The sequence below is a fragment of the Neomonachus schauinslandi genome, chromosome 10 (assembly GCF_002201575.2).
Source record: "Neomonachus schauinslandi chromosome 10, ASM220157v2, whole genome shotgun sequence".
Lineage (NCBI taxonomy): Eukaryota > Metazoa > Chordata > Mammalia > Carnivora > Phocidae > Neomonachus > Neomonachus schauinslandi.
The window spans coordinates 93850895-93867087 of NC_058412.1; the positions used below are offsets into that span (position 1 = coordinate 93850895).

The 16193-nt window shown below is 46.7% G+C and overlaps 1 protein-coding gene across 1 annotated transcript in view; it reads right to left on the bottom strand.

Moving 5' to 3' along the window:
- The window catches only part of SLC24A3 (solute carrier family 24 member 3), a 501442-nt gene that overhangs the window by 119926 nt on the left and 365323 nt on the right, over positions 1-16193 (bottom strand). The window contains exons 4-6 of the mRNA XM_021700716.2: positions 9150-9224; positions 5911-5995; positions 5423-5526 (exon numbers count right to left, since the gene is read on the bottom strand). Of these exons, the coding sequence (XP_021556391.2) occupies positions 5423-5526; positions 5911-5995; positions 9150-9224 (264 nt within the window). The remainder of the gene's footprint in view (positions 1-5422; positions 5527-5910; positions 5996-9149; positions 9225-16193) is intronic.

Genomic DNA, 16193 nt, shown 5'->3' on the forward strand with positions numbered 1-16193 from the left:
ACTGGTTGGGCTGAGTACTTCCAGCACCCATCCCAGGGCACCACCATTGTGCGGACAGGTCCCTTCTTTGCATTGTCCCCAGCTCCCACACTACCCACTTCTGGAGAACACAGAAATGCTAGAGATAACCATAATAATGCAATAACAACATCTGGGGAATTTTAAGTCATAGGCTCCCCAGGAAGAAGGAGAATGGATTTTACAGTCAGCCGATGTGGGCTCTAATCCAGGCTTCACCAGCTCAAGGTAGCCCCTCTTGTACCAGGTACCCTCTCCCTTGATGTAAATGATGATAATACTGTCTTAAAATTCAGTAGGTGTATTTCTACAAATATTTATAAAGCACATTGTGGTGCCTGCACACTGGGAAAGTTTAATAAATGAGAGGGTTGTGTGTGTGTGTGTATATATATGTATATATATATATATACATATATATATACTATATATATAACATTAACATTAAACCAGATTGAAATTATATTTATTATATAATTATACATATATATATACATATATATATATAATTCAATCTGGTTTTTCTTATTTTTTTCCACTTCTCTGCTGAAATTCCCCATCCATTCATTTTTTTCCCCATCTGTCCCTATTTAAGATAGATACTTTAAATTCTTTTCCGCTAATTCTTGTATCTGTATCATCTGTGGTTTGCTTCTGCTGCTGCTTTTCCTTGGTTATGAGTCCTATTCCTGCCTCCTCACAGGTTTTGGATTTTATTATTGCATCCTGGAAATTATATACAGAAGAAAAGTGAGAATTGAAGAATAATACTGATTGTTTCTTTCTCCCAGAAATGTCAAGTTCTGCTCTCATCTGCTGGCTAAAGCGAGGAAGTGATTATTCAGATTTCAGCAAGTGTTCATTTGACTGGGGCTGATCTGTGGGTCACCTCTGGTCAGCCCCACCTCTCCCACCCAGCTTATGCAGGAAGGGGTAGTCTCCTAATTCTTAGGGTTGGATTTGGGATTCCTCGATTTGGGGGACTGGGAGAATGTGAGAGACGGTGCAGATGGAATCTCTTTCTGCTTCTCGGTCCTGCCTTCATTTGTGTTTTTCCCAGCAAATTTGGGGGGGTGGTGGAGAGGACTATCGTCCTCTGTTGAGCATATTATTATTGTACGTGATAGTATTTCAGACTCCAGGACATCCCAGCTATCTCCAGTACCACCAGTAGCTCGGCTGGCTTCATCTCCGCCCCACAAAGTTCTGGATCTTCACATCCTTTTGCTCTCCCTGCATCTAGATCTGCCAGGACTCAGATCACTGATAGAGGGCTCCTCTCTCTGGAAGTCAGTTCATCAAGTCTCTCCTGCCTCCACTGTTCTCTGATGGTCTCATATACGAGTATGATTTTTATATTATCCAGATTAGTTTTTGGTGTTCCCATGGGAGCCAAGGTCTTCTGTGTCCTAACTGGAAGCAGCAAGTACCTAGAATGGTAGCTGCTATTTTTAGCACTAGAGGAAATTCCCTAAATGCAAGACGTCCTGGCCCTGAACTCTTATAGTCAGCCTAGTGCCGAAGCTTGTGTTTCATCCAGGAGAGTTGAAAATGAGACCGTGCGGGTGGCTTATTTTTAAAGACTTAGTTGAGTTTCTAGCAAATGGTTTATGGGCCGCACTCCTATCTCTTTACCTTTACCATTTTGGGTCCTTCCAGGGCCCAGCCTCTATGTCTCTTTGCTTGGGGGTTTTCTCCCAAAGTCCACCCTGCCCATGTCCAGTAGGAACAGTCCTTACCAATGACTGGAGGAGGCTGGTGGATAAACAACCCGGTTCCCTTTCTCCTGGGTTGGATACCTTAGAGACCTGTGTTCTAGACAGTCTCCCATTCCCCCAGAAGAAGTAAATCCCAGCTGCCCACAGAGGTAACTTACTTGCTAAACACACTTTCCTTGGCTACCTTCTCTTCCTGGCCTCACTGACTCCCTCCCTGGCATGTCCTGGGGTCACCTTTCAGATCAACTCCCTGCCTTGGAATCACTGCCTAGATTCTCCTGTGGAAACCCAACTGAAGGCAGGCTTCAATTCAGATGTGCAACCTCTGGGTGCTACTTGGGTTTGTGTAAAGGGGCCAGCATGGACAGGGTGTTATTTGGAGCAAGGTGAAGTTAGCCAATGTTAGATGGACCTCTCCAGGGAACATCAGGCACATTTCGAGAATGCCAGGAGTGCTGATGCTGGAGTTCTTTATTATAAACTGGAGCCATCTGCCGGCCTGTAATAAACGGAATATGACCGTCCTAATCTGGGATGCACTTAAACTGTTTACTCTCTCTTGGTGGTTATGTCTTTAAAGCCTAACATGCACTGGATGATGGATTTAAATTTAAATTTAAAGTACATTTTTTTTTTGCAAAATTGGCATGAAGTTCTTGCCACACAATATGCAAAATACATTAGTATGTTGCATCGAGAGTTGGTGTTCTCTCTCTTATTATTTTTTGTTTTTAAATAAAGCAAGCTTGTACCACAGCCCCGTACGCGTCTTGTGGGGATGCCAAGAACTGCTCTAAAAGCCACTTTCTAAGGAGCAATTTTCTTCTTGTCCCATAAAACTCCCCAAATCACCTTAGGTGAACACCAGAACGCTGGGTATGTTTGCAAACTGCAAATACGGCAGACATTTAATTACATCGAATTCATCAGAACCCTAATTGAGACAGGAACTCAAACCTTACTGCTTAATTACCTTGATTTCAGATGAGTAACAGACTTGGTCATGAGCAGCCCTTCAGGCCAGAATACATTAGAAAGAGGCCCGTGGGCCCTCGCGGGGAATTCTCCCAGCCAAATGAAAGTGTGGAGCCACATAAATAACCATGCTAAGTGAGACCCATGATTGGATTTATTAATCAGTTCAATTCCCAATATCCATCCCTTGCTGCGGTGTTCCACTGCACCGGCCCCACCACCTGGGAATGCTTCTCCGTGTGTAAGGCAGGATTTATTTCTCACCGATTTTTCCTTTCCCTCGCACTGATGAGACAGCATGGAGGCGAAGCCCGGTCCTCTGAGATCACTCTTCTATCAACATCTCCTCATTTTTGATTTTCATTTAGAACGCCTTCTCCCTGACCTTCATTCCCTTCCCCACCTGGCCCCAGGGGGATGGTCCACCAACTTCTTGGCCAAATGATCACAGTGACTTATGGTGGGATTTGGAGGTGAGGACCTCATGGATCCTTATTCTTTTGAGAGCCGATAATGGTATCTTTTATTGAGCATTTACCAGGTAGGCTGACTCCTGCTTAATGCTGAACATGCTCTGTTTCACCCTTATGGCGATGCTAGGTGGTAGGTGGGCTTATATCCTCCCGCTCCATAGATTGGGAAACAGGCTCAGAGGAGTGATAAAGTCACTTCTCCAAGTTTTCATGGCCAGCAAAGGGCAGAGTCTGGATTCAAACCCAGGCCAGTCTGAGTCCCCAACCCATGTTCTTTCCAAAACATAATTTGCTCTGTCTGCAAAGACTTCCAGGATTCTACAAACTGCTGAAAGAAGAGAGGTGGATGGCCTTAGCAACCTCCAAGTGGGCACGAGACAAGGAAAACCAGAAAGAAGTGCTGTGGCATCCAGAGTCATCACGCGGGCAACTTCTAACAACATCGTGGCGGCTACTTCTCTCCAAGAGATGAGCTTGCAAAGACCTTCCAGGTGGGGGAAAGTGACTGAGCACTTCAGCACGTGCTGAAGTTCAGGAAGCAATCTGCCTTTTAAGCAGGTGTTCTAACCAAGGCACTGATTAACCGCATTGCTAATAAATTATGAATACAAATGAATGCAAGCCACTTCATATGTAATTAGTTGCCTGGCATTTACTAGATACCTCCCTGTCATTTGTTTCATTTCTTTACGTTACTTCTCCCCCTTTGGGCTTGCCTTTCCATCAAGCTGCATGTACAAATGACTAATGCACTAATGACAACACGAATAATGGCCGGGCTAATAATCATACTGCTCATGGTGACAATGCTAATTAAGAGAGTGTGAACAGCAATAGCCTCTTCTGCAGGATGTGACTATTCATCTCCGCAGGGCAACGAGAAGACGGCCACAAGACGAGATCCACGCAAGTGTACCAAAGGCAAAGACAGAGACTGGTTTTTTGGTTTTTGGTTTTGGGGGGGGCACTAACAATATTTATAAGAGGTCTAAAAAAACACCATATTGTGGGTCCACAAAATCTAAGACTAGAGATGATGGATCAAAAGGATGAGAAAAAATAAAATGTCACTAGCAAATTGGGCAGAACTCAGCCACCACGTATGGACACACCTGTGGGCTCTGGAGCTCATTCCTGGAGAGATCGAGGTGTCCCTCTGCCTGTCACCCAGAAGCAGCCAACTCATCAGGCAACCTGAACTAATCAATGGGCATGAAATGATGGCATTTAGAAACAGGCAGTGAAGAACAGCAACGGTGTCCCAGGTGCCTCCTGCAGAGACTCTCCAGTTCGAGTTAGAGAGACGGGCAGGGTGGACGCCCCTGGCTGGCTGACTGGACAGCACAGGGGCCCAGAAAAGGGTGTGGAAGAAGGTTCAAATGGTGCTTTCTTTAGCCTTCAAACCAGCCAACACCTTTAGCAGGACCCTGTGTCCTCCACAGTGAGGGAGCTGGTTAGGATCACCAGGCTCTTCAGTAATGCAAGCGGAGTGCCCTAAACGGGCTTCTAGAAGGTGCTTTTCCTAGAAGACATTCAAAGTCTGGCTGTCTGGGCAGAGCTCAGGATCAAAGTTCCTGTGAGGGAATTAGGATGTCGGAGCCGGCAAACCCTTGGGCGCCTCAGCGTTGCTGAGGCTACCAGTGAGCCTTGCACTTAGGTGACTTCTGGGTGTCTTCCCAGGACTTTCCAAACAGACACCAGACCCCAGGGTACCCCTGGAAGTAGAACAGCCTCCACAGACAAAATGCAGGCATGCAAAGAACCTCAGGATCCCAAAAGTAAGCTAAAGTAACCATGTAAATAAATTACTTGATGGCTGTCGCAAAACTGTCCTATGCTGTGACAGCTGCAAATGGTTTTTAGCAGACCAAAAATCTGTCGTTTCCTCTCTCTCTCTTATTTGCTTTATTGCCAGTGAGTCAAAGCCATACCTTAAATCTTTCTAGGTCATTTCAGTTCCGATCATGACATTCAAAATGAGCTTGACACCTTCAGATTCGTAGCCTGCACCTTCAGGCTGGTTAATTATTTATGTGGACCCGGGTGCTCTGTATGCCATCAACATGGACACCAAACAATGGTGCCTGACATTTTCCAGTCCCAGGTGGGCAGCCTCCTGGGGCGTGAGATCCCATGTCACTGCTGCCCAAGACCATTGGCCCCCATGCTGACGGCGTTCCCGCCCCACCTCCACGCTGTCCCCTCCGAGCCCACGCCATGTTCTGCCGCTGGCCTTACCTGCCCAGCAAAGAGCCCACAGACACCGATGATGCACAGGATGTTGAACACCGCGGAGCCCACGATGGTCCCGACTCCCACATCACCCTTGGTGATGAAGACCCCTGAAACAGACCTAATGTCAGCCTGGCTGTTGTGGCCAGTTGCATTCTAATGTGGGCATGGGGTTGTTTTCACAAATGTTAGTTAGACAATTCTCAGGGTCCACGGGAAACGGCCGAGGACGGGAGAGAGTTTTAAAATCTGCACTGGGGCTATTGTTCCATGGAGGCATTGGCACAGGAACTGGGACACATTCATGCAAAGTGAAACTGTCACTTGAGCAAAATAGTAACAGCAACCACAGCGGGGTGGGAAGATGGTGTTCTGCTCCTTGGGGTCTTGAGAGTCTCATTTCCTATTAGCCAACCCGCTGGAAGCCTTTCTGTCCCCACAGTCCTTGTCCTTAAGAGAGGGCAGGGCTGAGATATCCCAAGGTCATCACCTACCTATGACGGATGTGAACAGCTCTGGGGCCGAACTGCCTGCTGCCATGAACGTGGCCCCGGCCACATCTTCACTGAGGTGCAGGCGCTACAGAGGAGCAAGGACAAAGCACAGGTGAGTTGGGATTCCCCTGGGAACAGAGGCGATCATGACTCCTGAGGTCCCGAGCTCAGGGCCTCCCATAACCTCCCCCGTCCCCCACAACTGGCCTTTCCTGCACCATCCCCTGCTGGGACACAGCTCCTCTGGCCATCCTCCTCAGGGGCAGGATCAGGGAGAGGGCTGCATATCTCTGTGAGTTAAAGGCTCTTGACAGATCTAGGAATCCCCAACCCAGAAGCCCCGGGTGTTGTGCAGATGACAGGGGGGAGTGCGGTGGGTTGGTGTGAGGCACTATGGGCATCTGCCTCCTTTCTAAAGGGTGTGCCACTCACTTCCCTCCATGTTGCCAAATAGCCTTACTTCTTAAGAGATGGCCAAATCCACATTTTTATGCAAATATCCTGATTTTTTTTCAATACTATGCATATCCCAGGCTAAATGAGGTAATCAGTTTGCAAGTCTTGATTCTAGGAGGTTACAACAGCTTTGGGGGTGGAGGGGTCACCCTCCTGAAACCTACTTTTCATCATTAATGCAGTTAGGAGAATAGCGGGGTGGGGTTGAGACCGAGTGGAAAGGATGAGGTGCCCTGTCAAGATGTCCTGTACAATGAACCCTCCAAGTTACTCTGTCTGTTAACCCAAAAGGTGATCTACAAAATGAGACAAATATATATATATTTGAGGCTGGTCAGGGTGTTTAGCCTTTCTGCATTCAATCATGACCCAGAACGTAAGCTGCTGGCTGTCAGTAACTAGCCTGTTCCCTGTTGGGTCCCAGCCAGGAGATGCTAGTCTTGAATGACAACAGTCCCTCTTCCCAGAGCACGGGCAGCTGCACTTCCTTGCTCAGCCATGGAGGGGCAGCATGGCCTCGGTGTAGGCCACTGGCTTCCTGGACCAGCAACAGGCTGCAGTGGGAGCCCTAATGGAGCTCTTTGATCTGGAGTCCTGGGGATCCCTCACTCTGGACTGAACAGCTCAACTTCACATGCGACTCTAAGATGGAGGTGCTGATACCTCAAGTTGAAAGCTGTGGCTGTGAGGGGTGCAGGTGAGACCCCGGACATGAAGTCCCTGACGGTAACCTAACACAGAGCTCACACTCATTGCTGGTCAGTCAAGACTTGCCAGGAGCTGTGAGCTTGGGACTGCTGTGTCTGTTCCAGCTCAGGGTCCATGATGGGCATTAGACATAGAGTCCACACCTTGAGCTCATCTCCAGTTCCTCTCTCTCTCCTTCAAACACTGAGTTTGCTTCTTCCCCCAGGTTTCCTTACATCCCCTCCTCTCTCATCTCTAATTCACTTGGGCCCTGGCAACAGCTTGCTGATGCTCCGAATCACCAGCTCGGGAGGGGTAGGGTCTTCCTGCCTCTGGATGCCTCTATCTATCAGAACATAGTTGTCAAGAGCCTTCCCGACTCCCTCCTGAGCCCTGGTAACTACTGATGCCCTAGCCTCACCTTCCCCAGGGTTCCTCAGAGGCCAATTCCAGTCCTGGGTTGTCCTCCCATGGTCCCGGAGCTCAGACTCTCCTCTGCACAAATATCCTTCCTTGAAATGTGTTGCCTTGAAATGTGAAAAATGCCTCCAAGGGCTGCTCCATTCCTGTCCCTGAACAAGCCCCTCCCTTACCCCCCACCCCAATCAAGCTGTCCCTCCCCTTTCCTCTCTCTCTACTTTCCAACTTCACAGAACTTCATCCAGCCCCCTGTGTGCCTCATCCCAGAGCTGCTCTGTGCCTTATGGCCTGTGGATGGCAAGGACCATGCTCTATTTCATATAGGGGGTGTGCTCACAGGTGCTGCGGATTTCCTCTATGGAGTAGAACACCTCCTGACAAGAATACATATGTACATGTCTATGTAGGGTCGTAAATTTGTTATAAAAAAAAAGTTGTGTGGGAAAGAGAGTAGTTTGCTTTGCATAATGAATAGAGCACCATGTGGTGGTATTTCAGAGATCACAAATTACCCCAGTTACGGGTGCTTCAGCACCTCCTCTCCTGCTACATAAGGTGACCCTGTGCTCAGGTGACATTGCTTGGGACAAAGGGCTCCCACACGTGCCCACTGTCCATCTCAGATGCCACCTCATTGCTTTCCTTCTCCTTCTGCCCAATAAAGAAACCTCCTCCCGGGGCCCCTCCAGGGCTCCTGTGGTCTGATTCTCTTTTATTTATTTAAAGTACAAAAACCAAACAGATTTCTAGGATGTAGAAGAAACTGCTTAAGTGAACGATCTCCAAGTGTGGTTTCTGGACCAACAGCCTCAGCATCACCTGGGCACTTCACAGAAATGCAACTTGGGTCCTCTGCTGCCCCCCAAGAACTAATGAATCAGCCATTCAGGGGGGTGGGGGTTGGGGGGAGGGAAGAGGAAGGATGACCAAGGGGGAGGATGACTGAGAACTACACGAGGACACGAGTCCCAGATGGGAGGCATGTCTGGGAGAGAGCCTTTTGGAAAACAGGATTCTAAATTAAAAATAAAGTGGAAAGCTTCCGGATAAAGGAAACTACATTTCAAAACAGACGGAGATGAAAGAGGCGAGAGAATGAAAGTGTTCTAAATACGCTGAATATTTTCTGATGAAAGGGCTGTCATTTGGTCTTCAACCTGACGTTCCCCAGGCTGAGTGAGAACAGAGTCCCTTTCCTGTTCTCTGTGGCCAGTTCTTTCATCGTCTCGCTTCTCGGGTCTCTGCTTGGCACATTTCTGCACATGTACAGAGAGGGGCAGGGTGGTGGAGGTGTGTGGCTGAAGACCTCCAGCTCTGCAAGGACCCCACGAGGGAGGTCACGGATGTGGAAGGAAACAGAGGAGGGGAAGATGGGGGATGTAGAGGTATTTAAAAGAGGAAAAGAGAACAGGGAAGTAGAACACAAATATCACCACGAGTTGTCAAATGGAGCAGGGAGAGCTGGCCATATGGGTGAAAGCCCAACTATGGGTCAGAACCCTGATGTTCTAAATGGACCGATGGAGTTTTGTGCTAATATTGTCAGTTGCTCAGATGCATGCTGATGTCTGGTGCCCCTGCCCAGACATGGAGGGCTCCCCAGGACCTCCATGAAGGAGGCTGGAGCAGCACATTGCACCCCCTGCCCAGACATGCTGAGAATATAAGGCACTTACCTCACAGATCTTTTCCAAGGAGGGGACGAAGAAGTCGTCACACACAATGGCTAGCGCATAGAACATGTACATGGCCTGGAAGAGAGGAAAGAAGGGGTTAAAGTCAGAGTCAACGCAGAGCCATAGGGTGAGGGCCTGGCTACCCTCTGCTTCAATAACACCCTCTGGTACCATGGACACAACATCTCACTCAAAGTACAAAGACTGCGATGCCTGGGAGGCCCTCCGTGATCTCACCTCTCCTCTAACCTCATCATCTACCACTCTCCCCCTTGTCCACCAAACGTACTGTGGATGCCTGCCTCAGGGCCTTTTCATCTGCTGTTCCCTCTGCCCAAATCACGCTCCCCTCAGATGACCTTGGCTCACTCCATCATGTCCTTCAAGTCTCTGGTTCAATGTCAACCTAAGCAAGGGACCTGGGACTCCCCTCCCTCCCATTTCTCTGTATCCACCTTATCCTGATTTGTTTTTCTTGACATATTAATTTGTTTGTTGTCTGTCTTCCTCACTAGAAGTCCACGAGAATATGGACTTTATCTTATTTATCCCCAGCACTCAATAATATATGTGCAATGAAGGAATAAATAAACGAATACTTCAAGTGAGGCTGTTCACTGTGCTGTTCCCTGCAGGACAGGCTCTGCAATCTTGCTTCCTGTCAGCTATGACCAGAGAAACCCTGGAATTCTACTGTTTGGCCATAAATTACCTCTCTACCTATTTAACTCCAGGTTTCTTCTCTAATTAATAAATTCTTATTTGGATTCCATTCATTGTTGGTTGACCACCTAGCATCCATCCTTCACTCCTTCCTAATGGGACCCCAGTTTCATTCCAATATCCACCATATCCCCTGGGAAGGTGACTCCACCCCTTCCTCCAGGAGTAGATACTGACTGGCCAATCAGTATGCAGTGTTTCCCACTGATGGTGCAGGGGTGGACACATGACCTGGGCTGGCCCAATGAGACAGCAGGAAAGGTCTTATAGTCCTTGCCAGTGGGTGCCATTTCTCAACTTCCGGCACTGGTTATGGACAAGGAAGCTGGAAGTCCTGACTGCTCCTGGAGGCCATATTGAGGGAAATTGGACATGAGATGAAGTTGACCCTGAGTAACTTAATGCCATCACCAAGCCATTGAGCACATGGTGCTGGAGCATGCCTGCCTCTGGACTTTGTAACAGGGCATTCAGGCCAGTCTGATTTGGAGTTTTCTTGTTACTTGCAGCCCAAAGCATCAAATGGGTACAGTGGGTCATCCTTCAAGTTCCAGTATCCTCAGCAGTGACACCACTTTCATGTTTTCATCTCTCAACATCTTTTCCTTTTGAGCATTGCTCCACCAGACAGACCTTCAGTCACACATTCCCAACCTCCCTCAGCACAGGGTGCAGGCACATGACCCAGGCTAGCTGCCTGGACACTCCATTCTCTGTCACACAGTGGTGGGTGGGCAAAAGGTCTGCAAGGGGCCAAGGAGGGATTGACAGAGAAGCTGGGAGAGAGGGGCTCTCTCTTTATGAGATATAAACACCACCCAAGTCTGGATCTGTCCAAGAATGCAGCTCACATAGTAAGAAGACCATCGAAGAGATGGGACAGACAGACAGACAGACACACACACACACACAGATACATACATACAGACACACACATTTACACAGATAGACACACACATTCACACAGGTGCTCAATGACACCACATGAACTCTGGACCCAGCTCAGTCTGAAGCCAAAGTCGACTTTCCAATTTCATGAGCCAATAATATGCCTTTTACACTTAAGATGACTTAAGCGGAGTTTCTGTCACTGGCAGCTGTCCTTCATGAAGGCTTCTGTAGCAACCCAAGCATGAAATGATCTCTCTGGCCTCTGACTCTTGGTTGTTGCACTAATTTAGCCACCCCTCCCCTACTTTATGAACTTGTTTTCCTTTTCACACTTATGTGCTTGGGCTCTCTGACCAGACTGTAAAATTCTAAAATGCATCTTACCACTTGATTCTGTGGAAATACCAGACGAGTGCACAAAAACATGTGCAGTGGGGATATTCTCTCCAAAATGCTCACTATAATAAATTATAAAGTCTAACAAAATATACAATAGGGGATTGGTTATATAAACTGTGGTTCTTCATTCAATGAAATCCTGCTAAAAGAGGTTATTTAAGTCCACAGTTAACAACAAGAAAAGGAATTTACAATACATTACTAAATGAAAAATATTATAAAACAGTGAGTACAATCTCTTTTTGAGTATTATCTATTGTATAAGCACACACACACACACTCACACAAGTATATTTGCATGTAAGAGTTTGTAAGGCCATAAATCAAAATAGCTTCTCCCTCTGTTGGTGTGACTCTGTTTTTATAATCCCTATCCATATTTTCTGTTTGTCCACCTTGAATTTGTATTTCTTGTGTGAATTTTGTAGGTGGTGGAGACTTTAGAACAAGGATTCTGTCTTACATGTTTCTAATCTCCAAGGAGCCTGGGATGTCTGGCATGCAGAGAAGCCTTAAAAATAACTTTTATTGATTGGTCTATTCATAATCTGTACAAAATTATTTGTCTGTGACTTTTGGGGGAAGAAAATGTCACTTAAAAAAATTAATGCTATATTTACAGCTTGTGGATGAGTGAGAATATACATTCCCAAATTGCAATGGACTCAACCCCCCTTTTCCTGTATGATTTGGCTGATCCAATGATATGCGGGCTTTATCATTATCTTGAAAGGATAGACAGATGCAGTAATTGGAATACAGAATTGCACATTTGTGAATTAAGCAAGATCTAAATAAGCTGTCTATAGCTGCCATACTCAACTCACTGAAATAGCCAAGTCTGTAAATCATCTCTTTAAGACTATGTTCCAATATCATGTATTGATCCTGTTGTGAAGCAAGAAGCTCCATCTAACATAACACAAATCAACACCTGGATTGGGTTGAGACGTGAAGAGGTCTTCCAGGCTCTCCGTGCTTTCAAGGGTGATGACTATCACATTAATTCCCCTGCACAGGGGAGTGTGAGATGGGGATGCCCACCCTCAATCAGACGCCCCTCTGGACACCTGAAGGGGCCTGCCAGGCAATGGGGCTCCTCTCCAGCCATACAGTACCTCCCGGCCTGCCACTTTGCTTGCAAGAAACTCTGCTCTAATTCCTGCCATGTTACCACTGGAAGTCAGGTTCCCACTGGAAAAACAAATAAAATAGAACAAAGTATTGATAGGGGGAGGTGCTGTGCAGGTAGAGGGGTAGGAAGGATATGAAAATCAGTACCTTCCACTCAATTTTGTTGTGAGCCTAAAAATGCTCTAAAAAAGGGTTTACTACTACTACTACTAAGAAATAAACTAAAAAAACAAAAACAAAAAAACAACAGAACAAAGGAACAAAACAAACATACAAAGTCAACCTTGAAGATACAACCTTGAAGAACCTTCTTCAACCTTGAAGAAAGCCTGATGATATTGATAGCACCATCAATACAACTGGCCTGAATATTTTAGAGTGAGGCACTTTTGCATTAAGTTGGCCATTCCTTTATTTCCAAAGGATATAATAATACGGTGATAATGACTAATAGCAATATTATTAACATTTGCTACTATTTGTTGGGTCAGGAATGGCAGGCACATTCCAGGTACTTTATGAGGGCTGTCCATATAATTTCTCTAATTCCTGGGGGAGGCAGGGAGTTACTGGCCCCATTTTCCAGATCCCTCCGAGAGTACGGTCGCTTGTCCAAGGACAAATGGACGGCAAATGGCAGGCCTTGGATGTGACCCCAGGACTCTCCAAGTCTCACCGAGGCCAGCTGCCTCCCCCAACAGAGGCCATTCCTGAACTGCTGTCCAATCGACACCTTCTATTTTCAGTTGGCCTACGAGTAAGCTGACCTCTCCAACTACACAAAGGGAGGGATGGTTTTGGAATCCCAGCCATCCACTTCTGGGGGCTGGTGGTCGGAATCACTGATGCTCTTTCTTATTTGTTTTTATTTTATAAGCTTAATTTTGATTACATACTCACATACAAATACACCATTTACATAAATGTGCCAATGTGATCAGCACGAACAAGAGCAAACCTTAGTTACCTCTTTATTTGTAGCAGCTTCCTGTTTTCCTCTATAAATAAATGGACTATCCACCCTGCTGCAATTAACATCTTTAAACATACATCCTTTTGCATTTCTAGGATAAACTTCCAAATGCTGGAACTGTTGGGTGATGTTCTTTTTTAATATTATTATTTTACAAGGTATGCTAAAAAATACAGGACAGACTTAAACCCTCAAAAATGTTTGAGGTGAGCCAATACCCCAGGGCGACAGATGTGTGGCCACGCCCCCTGGAATCTGAGCCTGTGGGTTGGCTACTGCCAGAACAAGCATGTGTGGGATGCTTTCCAGAAATGCTGAGTGGGGGGTGTGTGCAGAGGAGAGGAGAGGAGGGGTCCATTTCAGCTTCAACTCCAAGCTCATGATCACAGGTTTCCTCACTTCCCTGGGGACTCATCTGGGCCCTCGCTGTGGGCATCTGTACTTTGGCACTGACTATGTGCTGCCTGGACTGTAAGCCCTGTTTTAAGTTCATGTACCTGGCTTCTCTTCTCTTGAAGAGGGCAGCAGCTGTGCTCTTTCCACATTCATACCCCGTCTTAGGGCAGGCTTGCACAGAATGAGGGCCCTGTTTATATGAAATGAATGCGTCCAAGCAGGGCTGTGCCCACAGAATATGGTGTCACCTTTGGAAGCCATCAAGGGAAATGCCTGCGAAGCATTGACTAGCACAGCAGCTGCAGAAGGAGAGGCAGCCTGGAGCCTCGGAGGAAGCCCAGGATGGGGTCAAGGACCTCACATCAAATCCCCCATTGTGACCTTGAGTGACTGTCCTTGGCCTCCCTTAGCCTTCAACACAAGACCAAACACACCATGCTCTCAAGTTAGCGTATGAGGCTACCATGGGGAGTACATGGAAACGGAAGAGCAAAAGGGCTTGGGTGTGGCCAGGCACCTCACACAGCAACATGTGCTGTGAGGACGTGCCCCAGCTAGCCTGCTGGAGGACAAGAGATGCACAGAGCAGAGCCAAGTTGCCCTGGTCCTAGCTGAGGCTGCCAGAGATCAGTTGACAAGCAGCTAACCCCCAGATGTGGGTCAACTGATCCCCAAAGTTCAGCTGAACCCCAAAGACCCACAAGCTAAATAAATGTTTACTGTTGTATGTCACTGAGGTTTTGAGCCCATTTGTTATATGACATTATTATGGCAACAGGCAACAGATACAGCCAAGATGATACAGCCACAGTGAAAACAATAATGAGAAGTACCTTCCAAGTTCTGACTGACAATATCCTCAGCTTTTCTAGTCTCCCTGGAACTAGCCATGATCATATGATGCAGTTTGGGCCAATGAGAATAAGGGACAGATGGAACTAAAGTGACCCTTTTTTTCTAGCTTTGCACTTGAACGTAATGTCTGGAGTGGCAGCAGCCATCATATGACCATGAGACAACAAGCAAGAGATACACACCAACATGCAAAGGATGGTGGAGCCCTAAGGATGCCATTCACCATCTGCTCTAATGACAGAAACCATCTCCATCTGTACTTCTTATTATGTGAGAAAATGAAAAATGAACCCCCATTTGCCTCAATGCCCATTAGTCAGGTTTCCACACTTGCAGCCGTGTGCCTCCCTATCTGATTCTTTTTTTTAAGATTTTATTTATTTATTTATTTATTTATTTATTTGAGAGAGAGCGCAAGTGGTCGGGGTGGGCGGGAGCAGAGGGAGAGAACAAGCAAACTCCATGCTGAGAGCAGAGCCTGACACAGGGCTCGATCTCACGACCCTGAGATCATGACCTGAGCCGAAATCAAGAGGTGGACGCTTAACCTACTGAGCCATCCAGCCGCCCCTCCCTATCTGATTCTGGATATAGAGGGTTCATTCTGCTGGGCAAAGCTAGTGAAGGGAGGCCAGAGAAGGCTTCACAGAGGAAGTGTCACTGAACTGGGATTTTGGAAGATAAATATCATCTCATTGGTGGTTTCAAAGGTTGATTGGGACTAATAGAACTGGAGAAACGTTGGCCATAGTGGTAAAACTGGAAAGCACCTAAAGTAACAGGAAATTATCACGGCCTGTGGCTTAATGGAGGTGAACAGGCTCTAGCTGAAATGTCAATATACATAAGGGCTTCTGAATTGTGAGGGCAAATGTCTCTGAATGGTGTGACATTAACCCCGCTGTTTTATGTGGCATCTATAGTCAGCGGTTTTCACAGACAATTTCCTTTTACTACATCATCTGCACTCATGTCACTCTGTCTTTAATTTCAGTGAAGGTGGTGCTGGACTAGCAATTCCTAGGGAAGATCTATATAACTCTGGCCTTTGTAGAAATTGTTCTAAATCTCCTAGGGAAGATGGTCTGAATACTAAACAAAAAAAAGATTTCCTTTTCCCTTCTTTGTCTCTTTCATAGTTTCAAGTGATAATATATGATTAAACTTGGCGGGGGAGGAATGGTATTTCTTTTAAAATCATTTCTCCTCATTACAGGCTTGGTCTCTAATGGCCCCATGATGCCTTGGTGGGACTGATGTACATGCTCACTTTTGGGTTCTGTTACCACTACAGACAACAGTCTCCTGCACTCACCCTCTCTGGGGACTAGAGAGAGAAACTCTGAGCTTCACAGCCAGACTAGGGTTCTGCATAAGATGATTTGGGGGAGGGGAGTTGGAGTTGCAGGGAAGAGGAATGTAGCAGATGACTATGTGGGCCCCCTGGTCCTACCATATTCTTCAGGCTTTTTTAATTTAGAGAATCTTTTGAACGTCAGAATCTGCCTCAATTTGTTTGAAGACTTTTTTTTAAAGATTTTATTTATTTATTTGAGAGAGAGAGAGAGACAGAGACAGTGACAGAGATAGTGAGAGAGAGCACAGGTGGGGAGGAGAGGGAGAAGCAGGTTCCCCGCCGAGCAGGGAGCCTGATGCAGGGCTCGATCCCAGGA